This window comes from Sciurus vulgaris, assembly GCF_902686455.1.
Source record: "Sciurus vulgaris genome assembly, chromosome: 8".
Taxonomy (NCBI): domain Eukaryota; kingdom Metazoa; phylum Chordata; class Mammalia; order Rodentia; family Sciuridae; genus Sciurus; species Sciurus vulgaris.
In genome coordinates this window covers 146,685,618-146,705,439 of record NC_136468.1, presented here as the reverse complement: position 1 = coordinate 146,705,439, position 19,822 = coordinate 146,685,618, and the positions used below count along the sequence as shown (strand labels likewise).

Below are 19,822 nucleotides of genomic sequence, written 5' to 3'. Positions count from 1 at the left end.
ACACCCCCAACTTGCTTAAAAGAGTAAGAAAACACAAAAACAAATACTGTGTTTACATGGATGGGTTCTGTGGCTTCCAAACTATGAAACTAGAATCCATGAGAAGAGGGGAGAGAGAGTGGTTTGACCCTTTCCTGTGGGGGAGACGTGGGTACTGGACCTCCCCACTGCTACCTCCTGGCTCCACCGATTCCAAACTCTCAAGGACAATGATGTCAGTGGTGCACAATGGTCTTACTTTTTAAAATTATTTTTCTCTTTTCTGCGGTGCTGGAATTGAACCCAGGGCTTGGCACGTACCAGGCAAGCACTCTACCACTGAGTCAGACCCCCAGCTGGGCCTGAAGCTTCTCATCTGGGCATTGAGAAACATCCATTGAGACCCAGTGAAGGTGAGTGCGCCTTCTCAGCCCCCTCCTCAGGGAAGCATGCGTTAGTGGCACTGGGCTCAAGGTCGCATTGAAGACACAGTGTCCTCAGGTCTTTTTGTTTTGGGTGCTGGAATTGAACCCAGGGCCTCGGCACATGCTGAACACACACTCCATGCCCCCAGCCTCTGTGTTTTCTCCCTTCTCTTTCCTTTTCTCCTCCCTCCTCTCTTTCCATCCTTCCTCTTTGCCTTCACGTTCCTTCCAGCTAAGCCAGTGGAGAGTGCTTACGTGACACTGATTTGGCGGCAGCTTGCCCTAATTCCCAGGGCCCCGTGTCTGCCATGGAAGTCGATTGTGAAACAGCTGCCCACAGGGAATGGCGGGCCAAATCCCTACAGGACATGCTCAAGCAGAAAACACCAGGCTAGTTCAGCCTGGGGACACACATCTAGAAGGGGACCTTTTTGGCTTGCATCACCTTGAAGCCCCCAGAGGCCAGGTTTGTGCAGAACAGGCAGCGAGGGAGGGAGTGGAGTCAGCTGCTCTGGAGTGGAGAGGCGGGGTGTGGGAAGGTTCAGGCGACTGAGTTAGGAAGGTGGTACAGTGTTCACCTTTTTATTTTGGACTTATTTTGTCCTACTTTATTTATTTAGGTGTACTGGGAATTGAACCCAGGGGCACTCTACCACTGAGCATCCCCAGTTCTTTTATTTTGAGACAGGGTGTTGCTGAGTTGCCCAGTCTGGCCTGGAAGTTGCCATCCTCCTGAGATTACAGATGTGCACAGCTGTATCCTGCTTTGGAGTATTTTCAGGTTTACAGAAGAGTGCACAGACAGCATGGCGTTGCCACAGACCCGTCGCCAGCTCCCCTCAGGTGAACGTCTTACGTGGAGACGGAGACATGGCGAGAAATCAACACAGTGCAGACCTAAGCTGCATTTCACTGGTGTTCTCCCAGATGACCTTTCTCTGCCTCGGGAACAGATCTGGGTTCCCGTGTTGCGTTTAGCCATCATGTCCTCCTTATAGTTTCTCAGTTTTTTCGTCTTTGTCATGACCTTGACACTTTTTGAAGAGTAGAAGCCAGATGCTTTAAACATATTTGTTCTCTTTATAACAATCTGTCAGAGGGCAGGGGTGGGTGGATTACAGCCTTTGGGACAAATCTTGGCTATGGTCTGGTTTTGTATGACCCTTAAGCTAAGAATAGCTTTCACATTTTTAAAATGGTTGAAAAAACTAGCTGGTTGTTGTGCTGTACCCCTATAATTCCAGTAACTTAGGAGGCTGGGGCAGGAGGATCACAACTTTGAGGTCAGCCTCAGTAACTCAGCAACAACAACAAAAAAGTGGAGGTGGGTATTGGGGATGTAGCTCAGTGACAGAGTGCCCCTGAGTTCAATCCTCAGTACTGCAAAACGAAAACAAACAAAAACTTTAAAAAATCCAAAGAAGCATATGTGATGATACATGGAAATTATCATGAAATCCAAATTTCAGTGACCATAAATAAATCTGGATCGGTCACTTTTTCCTGGAGTGTCCAAGTGACATTTGTGTCACAACTGCAGGACTGGGTGGTTGCGACAGAGACCATTTGGCCCCAAGAGCCTCAATATTTTCTCTCGGGCCCCTTATGGAGAGCTTGCCGATCCTGATGCAGAGTCCTGTGAGGACTGGCCATTCCACTCACTTTGACTCAAAAGCTTAGTCAGCTATTCAAAGCACACCGAAGTTTCAGGTTCACTCATGGGATTATTCCACAGAAACTTACTGAGGCCCGCGGTCAAAACTAGGAGAGACCCTGGTTTGAGCAGGTGTGAAGCCATGCTCAGACTCGGGAACTGGGAGAGGGCGATTCTCTCCAGATGTCTATCCAGCGCTCCAGAACAGTCTCTGCCTGGGAGGAGAATAGCTGCTGTCATACCTGGAGCGCAACCCTGTGCCAGTAACGCTTTATTCGCATGGTCTCTTTTAATCCTCACAAGCACAGGAGTAGTTCAGGAGGAAACTGAGGTTTAAGGGCTCAGCCACACCCAGGGCACCCAGGCAGCCATGAAATGGCAGAACAGGAGCCCAGCCAAGTGAGCGGGCTCCCAGCACAGACTGCAGGCTCCACAGTCGCCACACTCCAGAGGGGTCTGGGGTCTGGGGGAGAGGGCTGGGGCTGGGGAGGCTCTCAGTAGTTCTGGGAGGACACTGCTAGTCCACGTGTTCCCGACCTACAAGTGACAGCTAACCAGAGGCCCCGCCGTCAACAGTGGTGACTTTTCAAAAACATCACAACATGCTTTTTGGTGGTGTTTGTGGTTTGTCCCTAAGTCTTAATGCACAAGCTCAGTGATACTGTCTTCTGACTCTTCACTGTCTCCTTCTGTTGTCACAGCTCTGCCGTTCCCGTTGTTGGAGACTCTGAGCTGTCTGTGCTGCCTGTCCCCTTCCTTGGGCCAGGGTGTTGGTGCCCAACCACTTCTCTGAGGCTGGACCTCCCCTGGGTGGAAGTGCAGGACCCTCATGGGATTGAAAGGGGCACACTGTCTGACTCCATTTCTGTCAAATAAGTTGAGAGAAATAAAACCAAAGCCCCTCCTGAAAGAGGTCTCAAGGGGAAGGACGCTGACCAGGCAGGGCCGGAAGTAGGATGGGAACACCATTGATACCCATCCTACAGCCTGTGGCTACGTGGGCCTTCCTGGATGAACATCCATCACCAGGACTTCTGCCTCCCTCCACTCTGGCTGGATCAGCCCAGAAAGGGCATCTCAGCCTGTGTTTCACAGTGATCCCAACTCTACTGCGTCCAACAGGTCCTGGTCAGCTCTGCTCAAGACAACTGTCCCAAGATATGTAATTGCTAAGATCAAAATTGAAGGGCACCAGATTTGATGAAAGAAGCCCCTGATGGGTGCCCAGGCTGTGTCCAATTCTGAGTTTTTTGGTTTTTTTAAAGAGAACAAGAAGTCATTCAAGAGTTTCCTGTTCCCTAAAATGTCCCTGGAAACTTTTTAACTGGCTTAGTAATATATCTCCTAAGCCCTTAGCAGCTGCAAAATTGATGCGTAAAGCTTATTTTCCTTTTTGTGCTTTTTTAAAGAACAAAATGTAAACAAGGTCGCAGAGCTCTGGTAACATGCTTCAACAAGCGGGCGCCTGCAGAACCTTGGCTCACACCATCTGCCCCAAGGTCGCCATGACACAGCCTGGTCTGGGGCAGATGGTTCCTTCCGTTCCATGTTCCAGGGTGTTCTGAAGACTTACCATGCCAAATTTCCAGCTGGACACGAGGCAGTGGGAAGGCTCTGTACAGGAAGCAGATGCTGCTGCTGCTGGGTTTCTCTCGTGAGGACTGCTCCTTAGGAGAGTGGCACTTTCTTTCCAGGCTGGTTTCTCAGGGGAACACCCAGCTTGGGGTGTTGGGTGTGCTGGACTGAGTGTGCGGGAAGGAAACACTGGACACATTTGCCTGAACAAGGCCTCAGAAATGACAAAGCTCTAAAAATCAGAACATAACCTTCATCTGCTTACACTCTGATGCTCTGCTCTTGTCAAGGCTGAAATACTACTGTAAACTTAGTGATAATGTCCCTAAGTGTCCTTGAGTTGGGGAACTGGCCCCTGCTTTTGCCACTGTGTGTTCTGAAGCCGAGCAGTGTGAGGTGGTGAAGCGCCCACGGCCATGCTGGTTATATGCGGTGCAAGGGAAGGTGCTGGCGGCAGCAGCTGGGGCTGTGCGTGGCTCTGGCCCAGGTGCCGCACACAGGGCTCCGGCTGCTTCTGTATTCCCCCTGGCAGTTGCCGCCGCGGTTAAGCATGGCCAGTGGTGCTCATCATAACGGCCACACACAACTGCTTAGGGGTTTTGCTGAGAAAAAGCCATCATCGGTGGCTCTCAGGAGCACCCCTCCCTAGCTTCACCACAGGCAGAGCCGATCCATACTGGGCCACATGAAGCCAAGGGTCCAGGGGCGCTGCAGGCCGAGGCAATAAGGCCACTGACTATCATTTCCCTGGGCCACCCGTGTCAACAGGAAGGCCCGTTGCTGGGCGAGACCCACCTTATCCTGTGCAAACCCCCTCCAGTCTGAACTGCCTCAGATGAGGCATGGAGACAGTCCCGGTGTCCAGCCGCCATTGACGCCCAGCTGCCAGGGCTGTTCTTGCCTCCACCCACTTTTCTATTTCAGAAACAGTGGAATGTCCAACTTTGCGAATTCCAAAGCTTAACAGAAATTTTCTTTTAATGTCTAAATGTTCTGAAGATTGCAGTGGGGGTAGGGAAACAAACGCAGAAAAAGCAAGGCCTCTTAGAAAACACGCCAAGTCCATTGTGCTTCAAACGGTCCTCACAGCCTCACTGACCGTATCATCCAGAATCCTCTGCAATGGTTAAGCCAAGAATTTCAGTCGCGAATATTTCTGCAGTGATCTCGTCTGGTAGTTCTTCTTCCAGGCAGATTTCTGAGCCTAGCCAAACAAGAAGAGAAAACCAAATGCCTTCCAGTGACAAGGCTTCTAATGCAGAGGATTTCCCAAAAAGACACCCAACAAGAGCAAGAGGTGCTCTGTGCTGTGGTTTGTCTTTGATCCTTGGAGAACCCCTTAGGTAGAAATGGATTCAAATCCCTCCATTACCCAAAACTCTGCAAACCTTGCTGGAAACCCTTGACCATCATTGATTGACCTTTTCAAGATTACTAGAAACACAAGGTAAATATCTAATCATTGGGAAAGCCACATTCTAAGATCCAAAGTACACAAAGGAATGGGTAGCCATCAGGTACCAGATTCCAGAATTTTCTGAGTTCAGGAACTTTGTTAAATGAGATGCTGGGAATGGACAATAAAAGAAGGAGTGGGAATAGGGAGACAGGTGGGGAAACTTTGCTCCTGACAGCCTCAGCAGTAGCAGCCCTGACCACGGGGGCTTGGTGGAGACATTTCAGCCCAAGCAGAACCAGAAGGACTGTTTGGATTGGTTCCTCCTGAGCTTAAATTCACGACCCAAGGTTCAGGCTCCTGGACTAAAAGGAGAAGGTGGGGTACCCCAGGCCATAGTGGGGAAGGCTGAGGGGGAGGATCCTATTTACTTATTTATTTATGTATTTGTTAATTTATTTTCTATAGTGCTGGGGGACCCGGACCTAGTGTGCCAGGTGAGGTAGAGCGAGGGCTCTACCCTGGAGCCACACCCTGCCTAGGATGATCCTGAAGGACTTTGATGTTCTCGCAGCTTGAAGCTGGGCTTGTGTGGCCACCAAGCTATGGTCTTTTCCTGTTTGTCTCCCCTTACATACTCTTGGTCTGGAGCCACTGCCACACTGCAGCGTCTACTAGTGGCTGGTGTTCACCCACTTCAGGCAGAGAGATGAAGAACAGGTCAGTGGAATACAGGGAAGAGCAAGGCCAGAAGACACAGAGGACGAGCTGACGGTCTCGCCCGTGGCCAGAGCCCCCGTGCACGGCTTCTCGTGACTTATTCATGTGGGATTCCCAGCAGGGTGACGCTGTTGAGTGCACTGTCTTCAGGAGAGTGGCCAGCACCAGTCAGGAGAGATAAACGCACTTAAGTCTACAACAAATTAGTAACCACAGCTACGTGCCCAGACAGAGCCGGCCCAGTACCTCTGACGGAGGAGGCCGCGGGCTCCGATTTCCACCCCTCAGGATTCAGGCCAAACAGTGTGGCAAAGCAGTCGTGCATCTCCTCTTCTGTCATGTGCTCACCTGCATATTAGAGAGTGAGAGGAGGTGGTTCAGCTCTGGGGGCCAAGCACAAAGTCAGAGTTCAAGGTCATCAATCCAAGGTCATAGCTTCCCCTATTTAAGGTCTTCCATTATTCCACTATTCCCTTTTCTTTAGACACAAAACCACTCAGGAGAGTCCCATTTACTGTCACATTATTTCCTTAGGTGATGTTAAAAGTGTACTCCAGTCAGGGAGAATGTGTTGGGGCTTGCAGAGAGAAAGAAGGCAACTTGCCAATAAAGACTGCCCAGCTGTATCTTCAAGTTCACTTATACCAGATCCGCCAAGTTAGACTCAGAGGAACCTCCCCACCCTCTGAGAGAAAGTAGACTTGACCCCCCCACAAAAAAATGTGGAAAACAGCAAGTAAAAATAAAACTTACTTTGGCGCAATTTTATTTCACAAATGCATCCCAATCTGAGGCTAGCCCCGTGAGATTGATAAACTGGCATTTGTACCTCTATTTTATAAGAGAGGATGATGAAAACCACATTTTCCTGGTGTCTAGGTCAGGGTCCCTCCCTTCCCTCACACTTGCTGGATATGGAGGACAGTCAGCAGCTCTCCATAAATTAAAACACTCTCAAATTACTGTTCTTCCATGATGGATGGAGACAGCAGGGGGTTGGTCTCCCCTAGGTTGGTTCTCCCTACTTGGAACAACCCAAGAATGTTACCAGATACCCCCACTCGTGTATCTACCTTTAGTTAGGAGCAGTTTCAGGAAATCTTCTCTCTGAATAGCCTTTTGTCCTTTGGAATTGGTATAACCAAGAACTTTAAAGCTCTCCTGGATGCCATTCAAGGTGTTACCGAAAGGGGGCCTGTGATTAAGGTAAACTTTAAAGAAATCTGGTAGGTTGATCTTGTCAATTAGCTGTCCAGTGTCCACATATTCGCTAAATTTGATTTCATTAAACATGTCATCAATCTAGGGAAGAGATTAAAAAAAAAAGATCATGGAAAACAGGAAAGACACTTTGTTATTATACTTCTAAAACTTAGAATAGGAACAGACCCATGTTTATAGTCGACGTAGAATGAGTCTGTTGGGGTCAAATTATGTCCCCCAAGAAAGATGTGTTGAAGTCCTAACCTTCAGATGCTTATTGAAATAGGGTTTTTGCAGATGTAATTAGTCAAGATGAGGTCAGTCAGGCACCCTGGCACATGCCTGTAATCCCAGCTACTTGGGAGGCTAGGGCAGGAGGAACATAAATTTGGTGGTCAACCCCAGCAACTAAGTGTGACCCTGTCCTAAAATAAGAAATACAAAGGCCTGGGGATGTATGTAGCTCAGTGGTAGAACCCACCCCCGACACATAAAGATGAGGTCACACCAGAAAAGGTGTCTTTATAAGAAGAGGCAAGACACACACAGGGAGGTTAGGTGAAGCAGAGCTTGGACTAGTAAAGCTTTAAGCCAGGGAACTGCAAGGGCTTCAGGCAACCATGAGCAACTATAAAGGGCAAAGATGGACTCTCCCCTAAGGGTTTCACAGGGAGGAGTACGGCCCTGCTGAACCGCGATTTGGGATTCTGAGAGAATAATAAATTTCTGTTGTCGTAGCAGGCCCTGGGCCCTGGGTTCAAAGCTCAATGCCAAAATTAATTAATTAAAATCTCTGTTGTTGTAAGCCACCCAGTTTGTGGCATTCTATTAGAGTTGCCCTAGCACTGTGTCAAGTTTGTCAACACTGCATGAACTGGCATGAACACTGCGTCTTTCCTTTCAGCTAGGGATCTCACAGTGCATCAACTACTTCCTTGCCTTGTGAGCAGATATTAATTTTATTTTAAAGTTAAAATCCTCAATAATTTGGGCCAGGTGTGGTGGTGCGCACTAATAATCCCAGTGGCTTGGGAGGCTGAGGCAGGAGGATATCGAGTTCAAAGCCAGCCTTAGCAAAAACAAGGCACTAAGCAACTCATTGAGATCCTGTCTCTAAATAAAACAAAATAGGTCTGGGGATGTGGTTCAGTGGTTGAATGCCCCTGAGTTCAACCCTTAGTATCCTCCCCCCACCAAAAAAAAATAATCCTCAATAATTTAGAAATGAGTTTGGTTGAATAAGCAAATAGTTTAGTGGGGAGCTCAAATACAGTACCCCTGCCCCTAGTAAACTTCTTAAGACAATTGATTGCTCCATGATTCCCTTTTTGTTGCTTTTCCAATTTTACTCTGCAATATTTTATATATACAACAGATTATATATAACATGCATAACTTACATGGTATCATTTTTAGAACAAACACCTATAAAGCCATTAGTCACAGAAAAGGTCAATAAAATTGACAAATATTTAGCTAGATTAACCATGAGAAAAAGAGAAAAGACTATTAAAATCAAGAATGAAAGAAATGACATTATTACTAAGCCTACAGAAATAATCACAAGCCCACGAGAATTCGATGGACAATTGGGTGTCATCAAACAAGAGAACTGAGATGAAATGAATAAAGGCCTACAAAGATACAAATGACCAAAACTTACTCACAAAGAAACAGAACAGTTGAACAGACCAACAGCAAGAGACTGAAGTAATTTTTGTATTTTCCACAAAGAAAAGTTAAGGGCCAAATAGCTTTGTTGATGAACTCTACCAAATATTTATAGAAGAATACCAACTTTTCTATGAACTCTCCCCCCAAATAAAAGGCACTACTTTCCAATTCATTCCATAATGGGCGGTATTACCCCGAAACCACACATAGACAGATACAGCACAAGAAAAGAAAACCATAGACCAAAATTTCTTATGATTTTAGATGCAAACATTCTCAACAGAATACAAGCAACCTGAACCCAGCAACATACAAAAAAGACCACACACCAAGACCACGTGGGATTTATCCCAAGAATGCAAAGTTGGTTTAACACATGAACCTTAAAGTAACATTATACAGGATTATTAATAGAATAAAGGACAAAAAAAAATCACGATTATCTCATTAGGTGCAGGAAAAAGCATCTGACAAAATTCTAACACTTTACATCATAAAAACACTCAACACATGAGGCACAGGACAATTCCTGTGGAAACCCCACAGCTATAATGATGGAAGACTGAGCGCTTTCCCCCTAGGCCGGGACAAGAGAAAGACGTTTGCTCTCACCACTTCTATTCAACACTTTACTGAAGGGTCTACCAGGGAAATTTACCCAGGAAAAGAGATAAAAAGTACCCAGATTTGAAAGGAAGAAGTAAAGCTATCTCTCTGCAGCTGACATGATCTCGTATATAAAAAATTATAAGGAGGAACCCACTAGAATACACCAGAACTGTTAAGTAAGTCCGGCAAGATTATGGCGTATGAGGTCAGTATGTGAAAATCAGTTGTGTTTCTATACACACGAGCAATGAACACATCAATGAAAGGAAGAAAACAATACCATTTCTGATAGCATCAAAAAGAATAAATACTTAGGAATAAATTTAACAAAAGAAACATGACACTTGTGCTCTGAAAAACTACAAAATATTGTTGAAAGAAGTTAAAGAAAACCTAAAGAAGTAAAAGACATCCTGTATTCTGGGCTGAGAAGACTTAATACCGTTAAAGTGACAAGACTCTACAAATTGATTTGTGCATTCAACAGAATCTATCAAAATGCAGCCGACTACCCTCCACCTAGAAATTGGCAAGCTGATCCTAAAATGCAAATTGCAAGGCACCAAGAATAGTCAAAAACAATGAAAAAGAACAAAGGTGAAGGACTCATACTTCCCAATTTCAAAACTCACGACAAAGCTGCCGTAATCAGGACATGGAAGACATACAGACATGTAGTTCAATGAAATGGAATTGGGAGGCCAGAAGTAAACCCTCACCTTCACTATTGATTGATTTTTGACAAGGGCAGCGTGTCAATTCAACAGGAGAAAACAGCCTTTTCTGCAAATGGTGCTGAGACAACAGAATGACCACACACAAAAACGAACTCCAGTTGGGCGCGGTGGTGCACGCCTGTAATCCCAGCGGCTCGGGAGGCTGAGACAGAAGGATCATGAGTTCAAAGCCAGCCTCAGCAAAAGTAAGGTGCTAAGCAACTCAATGAGACTCTGTCTCTAAATAAAGTACAAAAGAGGGCTGGGGATGTGGCTCAGTGGTTGAGTGCCCCCAAGTTCAATCTCTGGTACCTACCCCCCCAGCAAAAAAAAATGAACTCCAAATGTGTCAGGTCTAAATGTATAAGCCAAAAACTTTAAAACTCCTAAAGAAGACATTAGAGTAAATCTTTGGTTTAGGAAAAGCCTTTGTAGATTTGACGTCAAAGCATAAAACAACCAAAGAAAAAATGGAAAGAAAATTGAACTCCATCGAAAATAAAAATGTTTGTGCTTCCAAGGACACCACCAAGAAAGCAAAAAGATAAGCCACAGAAAGGGAGAAATACATGTAGATCAGGTACCTGACAAGGGACTTGTAGCCAGTAACCACCAAGACCTCTTCTAATGCAAAAAAAAAAGATGGACAAAACTAACAAGAAAGTGGGCAAATGATCTGAATAGACATTTTTCTAAGAAGACATATGAATGGTCAAGAAGCACACGGAAAGACACTGGCTGTCATCAGCCACTAGGGAAATGCAAATTAAGACCATAGCGAGATGCCACTTCATATCTACCAGGATGGCTAAAATCAGACCGACAAGTGTCCACAAGGAGGAGAAATGGGAACTCTGACGTGCTTCTGCTGAGAGCGTAAGAGGGCACGGCTGCTGTGGAAAATAGTCTGGGTGTTCCCAGGATGAAACATGGACCCCTGTGGGACCCAGGAATCCCTCTTCTGGTATATGCTGGGAGAAACAAAAGCTTGTGTTCACACAAAAACTTGGATACGAATATTCACATTCACAGCAGCATTATCATAAAGCCATGAAATGGAAACGACCCAAATGTCTATCAACTGACAAATGAGTAAATCAGAGGTGGCCCATCCACACCGTGGGACGTTATCTGCCATAAAAAAGAATGGACTACAAATACATGCTGCAGCCTGGATGAATCTTGAAAACAGACATTATAAGAGATTATGCAAAGTAAAAGAAACCTCTCTCTCTCTCTCTCTCTCTCACACACACACACACACACACACACACACACACACACACACTACTGTATGAGTCCATTTATATGAAATATCCAGATTAGGTGAATCCATAGTGATAGAAAGTACAAGCGGTTGCCCATGGCAGGGTCGGAGGTTTGAGGAAAATGAGGAGTGACAGGTAATGGGCCCGGGTTTCTTTTTTGGTGGATGAAAATGTTATACAAGAGGATTGTGATGCTGGTCACACAACGGAGAATATGCCGAGATCCACTGAATTACACACTCTAAAAGGGTGTATGATCTGTGAATTCTCATTTTTTTCCCCAAGAAGACATCACCCAACTGAAAAGTCACCAGTGCCTTGCATCCACTCAGGCCCCTTCCCCAGGACAGCTCCCCGCCCCACGGAACCACGCTTTGAATTTTCCACTGGTCGAGGTGGTTCCGCTCACGAGCACGCCTGCCTGGCCCACAGACGCTTCCTTTTACTTTGAAGACGCGTGAGTCATTGTAAACCCAGCCACGGTCGCTGAGTTGTCCCCACACGATGGCATCACACCAGCTCCCTTGGCTTCTGTACTTCACCTGCAGACAGGAGCTGCTTAGACTCAGCGCATCTGCACGAAGTGAAAAGAAAAGGTGACACTTCTCCACTCCATCTGTGTGAGGAGAGAACGGTCAGATGTTGGCTTCTGACCCCGGGGACCTTGGGGACTCTGACAGGGCTGCTTAGGCCTCCTTGCCTCTTGACCTGGCACACCACCTCCTCAGAGATCAAAGCTGTACCTCCAGGCCCTCAGTGCCATTCTGATAGGGGTTTCTTTTCGGCCACTAGCAGAGACACATAATCATGCTACCACCACCATCACCTGGACAGCCATGGAAACCCACCCAGGCCCACAGGAGGGACTTTTTTCCAGTGCTGGAGATGGAACCCAGGGCCTTTAGGTCAGTGCTCTACCGCTGAGCTACACCCTCGGCCTGTCGCAAGGTATTTCCAAAGCGGCCACAAATTCTCAATGCAACATTTTAGGAATGGTCTTTCAAAATAACACTATTGGTTATGGATACAAATTAAATATAACCGACATTATATTAGCTGTAAGCAATACCTGTAGCTATAAGTGATAATGTTATTTCGTATGGAGTTTACATTTTATACAATTGCATGTTGGTATGTGTGTAAAGTTTTGTACAAATAAAACACCATCCAGGAGCATACTTACATATTATACTATGCTATACTTTCTACATATTATATGATTTAAACAGAGTTAATATATCATATACCACTATTTACTATGAGCCGGTAGAAACTAAAAGTATAATCTTTGATGACAGACTTAGGTTCTGCCTTTGGCACTGGCATTTTCTGTGCATGGACCTTGGGCAAATTGCTTCACATTCCTATCTTCAATGTCCTCATCTTGGAGGAGGGGTTAACACAGTGATACATATGCATTGGGCCGCTTTGAATCTTATTGTGATAATAGATGTAAAAGGCTTACGCAATGCCTTTCACATAGTAAGCACCCAACAGTAATTATTCTGTGATTATTATATTTTCCATGTACTTGCTAATTAGAACATATGTGATTACAATTGATAATTTATGATTATAGAACGTATTACGAGATATCATTCATAAATATAAAATTGGAATAAACATATAAATTATAAATGTAATGTATGATTTAACTCAGTTCAGAAGTAGGAGACTAAGATGACAAAATGGAATTCAATGGTGCCTGAGTTAATCCTACCCAGAGAGTTCCAAAGGCCTCAGTGAACATTCTCAGCACAGATAACTCAGTAGGTGACCCACCTCTTCCTCTCATCTCCTGTACAATGGACCAGGAATCGCTGCTCAACAAGCCTGAAGTTGGCGGCCTTGGCGTCCCTGACAGCTCCTTCCTCGGTCTCCCTGCAAGTGTTAGTTGCAAAGGCAGCTGCTGCCACTTGTCTAAACAAAGCCCACGTTTGGAAGAGGAACCTGCGAGACGGAAACGCCATGTGCCTTCAGAATTCCCCAGCATGAAGATGATTCCAGAGGGGCAGGAGGCCGGGTTGACCTGCTGGGAAGACTGGTCGTCATCAGCCGGGCCGTTTACTGCATCGACTCGCTAGCCCGACCTCTGCTCACCTGGGGAGTTTTAAAAATCCTGAGCGCCGGGTCCCACTCCCAGGGATCCTGATTTACGTAGTCTTGGTGGAGTCTGCGCAGTCATAGTGTCTAAGAGCTCCCAGGTGATTTGAATGTGGGGCCCTGGTCAGGATGTCCAGCTTTATGGCGAGGGACTCTCAAACTGCATCAGGTACAACATGACCAGGAGGCCTGGGTAAAACAGGGACCACTGGTCCCACCCCAGAGTATCTGATGCAGCGAGTCTGAGACAGGGCTCAGAATCTGCCTTTCTCACGAGTCCAAGTGATGCCAGTGCTGCTGCCAGGGGCCACCTTTGAGAACCATTATTTGGGACACAGGGGTTCATGGAGGTGATGCTCACGTCAAAATGAACCAGCCCAGGCTTGTGGTTTCCAGAAGCACAATGATGGGGGGCAGCTGCGGGGCAGGCACTGGCTCCTCGGGTTCACACCCGTCTCCCACGCTGAGCTCCTGGTATGGTTTTCCTGCCCGCCTCCTCAGCAGCTTAGCTGGCCTGAGCCTGTCGCTGTAGGGGCTTGGAGAATGCCAGGTGGACAAGGCAGACAGCACGGAGCCAAGGAGGACTCTCTCAGAACCCGCCCGGGCTCACGTGGAATGACCGCTCACCGCCCTGGTTCACACCCTCGGTTTCCAGCAGTTACTGTGCATTTGCTCTAGTCAAGGTGGGATATTATTTAATGACTTGTCACTTGATTTACAACTTTTAAGTATTCGGACTGATGTCATCAGGGCCTCTGTGGGTGCCACTGACCCAGCCCCTGCGACCCGAGGGCGGCTGGAGTCCCTTACGCAGGATTATTTTACTCCTGCCTGTCACTGACCCACGTAGACCTCTGGGTTTGTGATCCCTGCGGTCAGCTGCACACTGAGGGCTTTAGAATTAGGTTTTATAATTAAGTTTTATAAGCTCCCTGTTAAATGGAGGGGAACCCGATACGTTTGAACCAAGGCCATTCTGCGTGTTTGGAAGAAGCTGCGGGTGGGGCGGCTTCCTTTTGTGATGGTTTCACAGACTCTCCCTCCTGCCACGCCCCCTGCTCCATACACTACACCTCTAGAACATCCTCACTGAACGGAGAGACAGTCCTTCGTCAGCTCGCCTGTGCCCCCACACCCTCTCCCAGCTGCGCGCTCACTGACCTGGTGGGGGAAGGAGTCAGGTGAAAAGGATTCAGTGCTGGGGCCCATCTGCAGACACCTCCGAGCCCCTTGGCCTCAAAGCTGCCCTGTGTCTCCTCTGGGCCTCCCTTATCCTTAGGGATATATTCCAAGACCTACAGTGAATGCCTGAATAGCACAGGACCCTGTAATCGCCATCTTCAATATCAACTAAGCTCTGAATATCCATAAGGATGGGTCATATCTTCTGCAGGTTTGGGTGCAGCAGCAAAACTAGTATATGTTTCTTTTTATTCCCTCATGATTTCACAGGTAGAAGATTCATTCTTACCACGGAGCTTAGTAACCTGAGCATATGACTTTTGTTGGTGGGGGGTTTACTAGGGATTGAACCCAGGGGTTCTTTACCCATGAGCTATATCCCCAGTCCTTTTTAACTTTGAAACAGGGTCCTGCTGAGTTGCTGAGGCTGGCCTCAAACTTGGGATCCTCCTGGCTCAGCCTCCGACATTGCTGGGATTACAGGTGTATGCCACCACGCCCAGCCTTTTTTTTTTTTTCTTCTTTTTTTCTTATTAAAATGAGAAATTTTGCCTTTTTGGTTAAAGGGAGCACTTGACAGTTTTTCTTTGGCATATGCAATTGCCAGAGTCACCATGCTTGCATTTTGGGACCATTTAGAAAAATGAGGGTTACTTGAACACAAGTAGTGTAATACTGCGGTGGTGACGACAGCGCAGGTGTGACGTGTCCAACGGGCAGGCAATGTATACAGAGCAGGTACAATGGGTAAAGAGAGGGTCCCTGTCTTGGGTGGGATGGAAAAGGATGGCACAAGGTTTCACCATGTTACTCAGAAAGACAATTTAAACCTTATGAATTGTTTATTTCTGGAATTTTCCATTCAATGGATTCTGTACCACAGTTGACTCTGGGTGACTGATATCACCAGAAAGCAACACTGTGGACAAGGGGCCACTTCTGATTCTGAACAGCTGCCTCTTTCTCCTGGAGTGGTGAACACCATGGTTAGGGTCTGCCCACCAGGCGGCTGGGCCACAAGAGGTTGGTCACAGGGCTTTCTCCCAGCTGTTTTATACCCCATGTGAATGACACCAACCAGAAGGACCTCCGTGATAACCTTCACCCAGTCCCTCATCAGAGTCCAGGCCTTAAACACTTTTAGGGGCTCCTCTCCTCCATGGTGAGTGTTTTTCAAGAGTTTTACAGGGACAGTTCTGTCTGAATGACAAGTCCTGCACTTTGTTCCAAAGCCACAATAGAGGGTTTGTTAGGGACCAAAGCTCTCTGAAACTCTGATCTTGCCTGTGCACCATGAAGTACCAATGGATTCTGGCTCAAATCAAGAAATAATAAGAATGGAAATCAGTTCAACAGTTCCTCAAGCAGTTGGACATAAGACTGACCGCTTGATGTAGCAATCCACTGCTAGACACATATGCAGGAGAGGTGAAAACATAACCCACCAAAAAATCACACGGAAGGTTCACGGCAGCATTATTCATAATAGCCAAGAGTAGGAGCAACCCAAATGTTCATCAGTTCATGAATGAATAAATAAAATGTGGCATATTCACATGAATAAATAGAATCTTTTTCAGCCATAAAAAAGAAGGAAGCAGTGACACATGTTACAACCTGGATGAACCTTGAAAATATCACTCCAAGTGAAGGAAGCCAGACACAAAATATCACACACTGCACACTCTCACGTATATGAAAGCCAGAAGAGGCAAATCCTTACAACAGAAAACAACAGTGCTTGTCAGGGGCTGGGGGGTGGGAATGGAAAGGGACTGTTAATGGGCCTGAAATTTCTTCTGGGGCGATAAAAACACTCTGGGATTACACAGCCACACAACTCTGCAAACAGAAAAGCCACTGAACTGCACGCTCGGAATGGATGAATGACAGGGTGTGTGTCACGTCACAGCAAAGTTACTAAAAGGAAATGATATGGAGGTGAAGCCAGGGCAGGGGCAAGTAACAGCATTTCAGGTCTAAGAACATTAATATTTTAAAAGTTTGCTGGGTGCGGTGGCGCACGCTGGTAATCCCAGCAGCTTGGGAGGCTGAGGCAGGAGGATCACAAGTTCAAAGTCAGCCTCAGCAAATTAGCAAGGTGCTAAGGAACTCAGTGAGCCCCCGTTTCTAAATAAAATATTAAAAAAAGGACTGGGGATGTGGCTTAGTGGTAGAGCGTTTGCCTAGCATGTGTGAGGTGCTGGGTTTGATGCTCAGCACCTGATAAAATAAATAAAATAAAGGTAGTGTTTCCACCTAGAAATATATATATATATATATATATATATATTTTTTTTTTTTTTTTTTTTTTTTTTTTTTTTTTTTTTTTTTTTTTTAAAGGTTTGGGGCTGGGGTTGGGGTTGTGGCTCAGTGGTAGAGTCTAGCAAGTGTGAGGCACTGGGTTCAATTCTCAGCACCACATATAAATAAATAAATAAATGTCCACTGACAACTAAAAATATATTTTTTAAAGAAAGGGCTGGGGATATGGCCAGCCCCAGTGGTTAAGTGCTCTTGGGTGCCCCCTGAAAATATACAATATACATCATATATATATTCTTCTACCATCACTGCAATCTACTTTTATAATCATAAAACTGGAAAGATTAATACATACTTGTGAAAAATTCCAGTGACAGAGACATAAATGTCCCATGATTCCACCCCCACAGCAATACCAGGGTGGCTGTCTCGACTTTCAGGGTTTTCTTCCTCCTTTGTGTCTAATGCATGTAGGAGCAGAGCACAGGGTCTGGGATCAGCCAGCTTGGTTCCTAGACTCTGGTCCTCGAGAGCTGAGTGACTGTGAGTGTCCCAAGGCTCTGTGGAGCCAGCTGTGCCTCATGCGATCACCCTGAGGACCTTGTGCCCCAGGGGTTCAGCGCAGCACAGCTCCAAGCCACAGCTCAAGAGAGAAGGGCCACCGCTGCTGCTGTTCATGGTCACCGCGGTATTATCATCACCTACGTTCCTTTTTGCAGTGGCTCATGGGATTCCAGGATTAATTTCTCTAATGCATTAAGTGTGAAAGGTAGAAACAGTCCTGTCTTGCTCTGGTCTTTCTGCAGGAAGCTCTCTGTTTGCTGGGTAAGGGCCCGGCCTAGAGGCTCTCAGTGGACCAGGTAGGCCTCACCCAGAACAGTGGGCCACTTCTCTTGCCTTCGGGATGGAAATACCTCCCAATATTTACATTTCAGAGCAAGGCCCAACACACTGAGGGCCTCTCTTCAATGTGCAAGCTTCCAAATTCCCCTGGGATCTTTATCAGAGCAGAAATTGTGCCCACGATTTCTGGCTCAAGTTTCGCCCCCTCGTTAGGGGTGAGGCTGTGCCACTTGGCCATGTTTCTCCACCCCAGCTGTTACCACATTTTAGCCATGAGGATTAGCGCACAAGACTTTGGGAGGATCTGTGGGTTTGTCTTGCTGGGTTTTGTTCTGAATATAAAAGCAACACAAACAACGTGCCACAGTTAAGAAAAATTGAGTAATATGAAAATATAGGTCTGAAGTTCCCATCCCCTGCATTCGTAACCAGAGTGTCTTCTAAGAAGGGCAGAAGCTACTAAGTGGGCAGGTCTTCATTTACAGATGCCTAGGTGGGCTACAGCCCAGCGGGAAATGGAAGTTCAGAAGAGCTGAACAGACATGGCTAACAGAGGAAGAACCTGGAGTTCTGAAGCATTCCAGGAAGGAGGCCGGAGGAGCCAGGGTAGAAAGTGAGCGCCAGCAGGATGAGGCCAGAGAGGAGGCCCCCTGGCTGGGAGGAAGATCTAGCAGCAGTTCGAGGTGAATCGCTGTGAATATGAGGTTATATGTGACCTTTCCTGGTGATTCCCGAGTTCTCAGGGAGTCCTCTTGTGGGGTGGGCTGTACGTGGAGAGTGAGGCAGGGCTGGTATCAGGTCTGGAGTGATGGGGGTGCACATAACCTGCACATGCACAGGTAGAAGCCCAAGATCAGGAGGGCAGGAGTGCCCAGAGCAACGGAAAACAACTGCTGGCTGAGGCCAGGCTTCCAGCTGGTTCTGGAGACCTCAGTTTAAGTTGGGTTGTAGGTACCAAGCAGGAAGTCCTCCCAAATCCCCTCCCCGAGAAGCAGTATGAAGGGTTTGGAACTCAGTGACTCAGTGAGACCCTGTGTGAAAATAAAAACAAAAAGGGCTGGAGATGCAGCTCAGTGGTAGAGCACCCCTGGATTCCATTTCCAATACCTCCTCCCACCAAAAAAAAAAAAAAAAAAAAAGGTTCAGAACACGTTCTTTAGGTTTTCCTAAGGATATACAAACACACATAATTAGTAAAGAAACTTGCCTTTTTCCTTTTAATAACAAATTCTATATATTCTTTCTTTCTGGATTAGGAAACATATGTCAATCTCACTTTTTTTTTTTTGGTACTGGGGATTGAACCCAGGGGTGCTGTACCACTGAACTACATCCTCAGTTCTTTTTTATTTTGAGACAGTTGCTGAGGTTGGTCTCAAACTTGTGATCCTCTTGCCTCTGCCTCTTGAGTTCCTGGGATACAGGCATTTACAGATATGCCAGCTCAACTCACTTTTTAATGGTTACTAAGTGTAGAAGTGCCTTATTTTATTGATCCCATCTCCTGTCAATGGACACTAGAGTTGTTTTAATTTTTGTGGCTATAAACTATCCTGCAATAATTGTCCCTCCTCTATGTATCAGCGTACACCTGTGAGACCTTTCCCTAGAATATGACCTTAAAAGTAGATTTGCGGGGTAAGGATAGTGGCACACACCTGTAACTCCAGCAACTCAGGGGACTGAGGCAGGAGGATTGAAAGTTTGAGGACAACTTCAGCAACTTACTGAGGCCACCAGCAATTTAGCAAGACCCTGAAGCAAAATTAAAAAATAAAAAAGGACAGGGTATGTAGTTCAGTGGTTAAAAAAAAAGATTTGTTGAATCCAAAGATAAACACATTTAATAAGAAGTCAAGTACTCCTTTATTTCCTAACACTCCTGAACAATGCCACCACTCCTGAACACATCTAACACATTAGGGGTACTTGATTACTCAGGGGTGGAATCATAAAGTCAGGGACTCTAATTTCTTCACTGTCCTTGCAGTCCAATATGGCCCAGGAGCACCATTCTCTCATTTGCTCCTTCAGGCAACACTTGCTGAGTGTCCTCTATGGGGGCACTTTGCAGGCACACACGTCTCTGCTGGGATTAGCCTTAAATTTACAGAACTAAGTGGTTGCACTGACATAAATTCACTACAAAACTTATCAGGATTATACAACACCACTCAGGTTAAACAGAAAAGAGGCTGGGGCTGGGGAAG

The 19,822-nt window shown here is 46.3% G+C and overlaps 1 protein-coding gene across 3 annotated transcripts in view; it reads right to left on the bottom strand.

Annotated features, from left to right (window-relative positions):
- Window positions 1–3,868: 3,868 nt before the first annotated feature.
- The window catches only part of CFAP251 (cilia and flagella associated protein 251), a 73,338-nt gene continuing 57,384 nt past the window's right edge, over window positions 3,869–19,822 (bottom strand). For all 3 annotated transcript variants that reach the window (XM_079151015.1, XM_079151016.1, XM_079151017.1), the window contains exons 20-22: window positions 6,823–7,051; window positions 5,996–6,097; window positions 3,869–4,837 (exon numbers count right to left, since the gene is read on the bottom strand). In XM_079151015.1, the coding sequence (XP_079007141.1) occupies window positions 4,737–4,837; window positions 5,996–6,097; window positions 6,823–7,051 (432 nt within the window). In that variant the 3' untranslated portion in view covers window positions 3,869–4,736. The remainder of the gene's footprint in view (window positions 4,838–5,995; window positions 6,098–6,822; window positions 7,052–19,822) is intronic.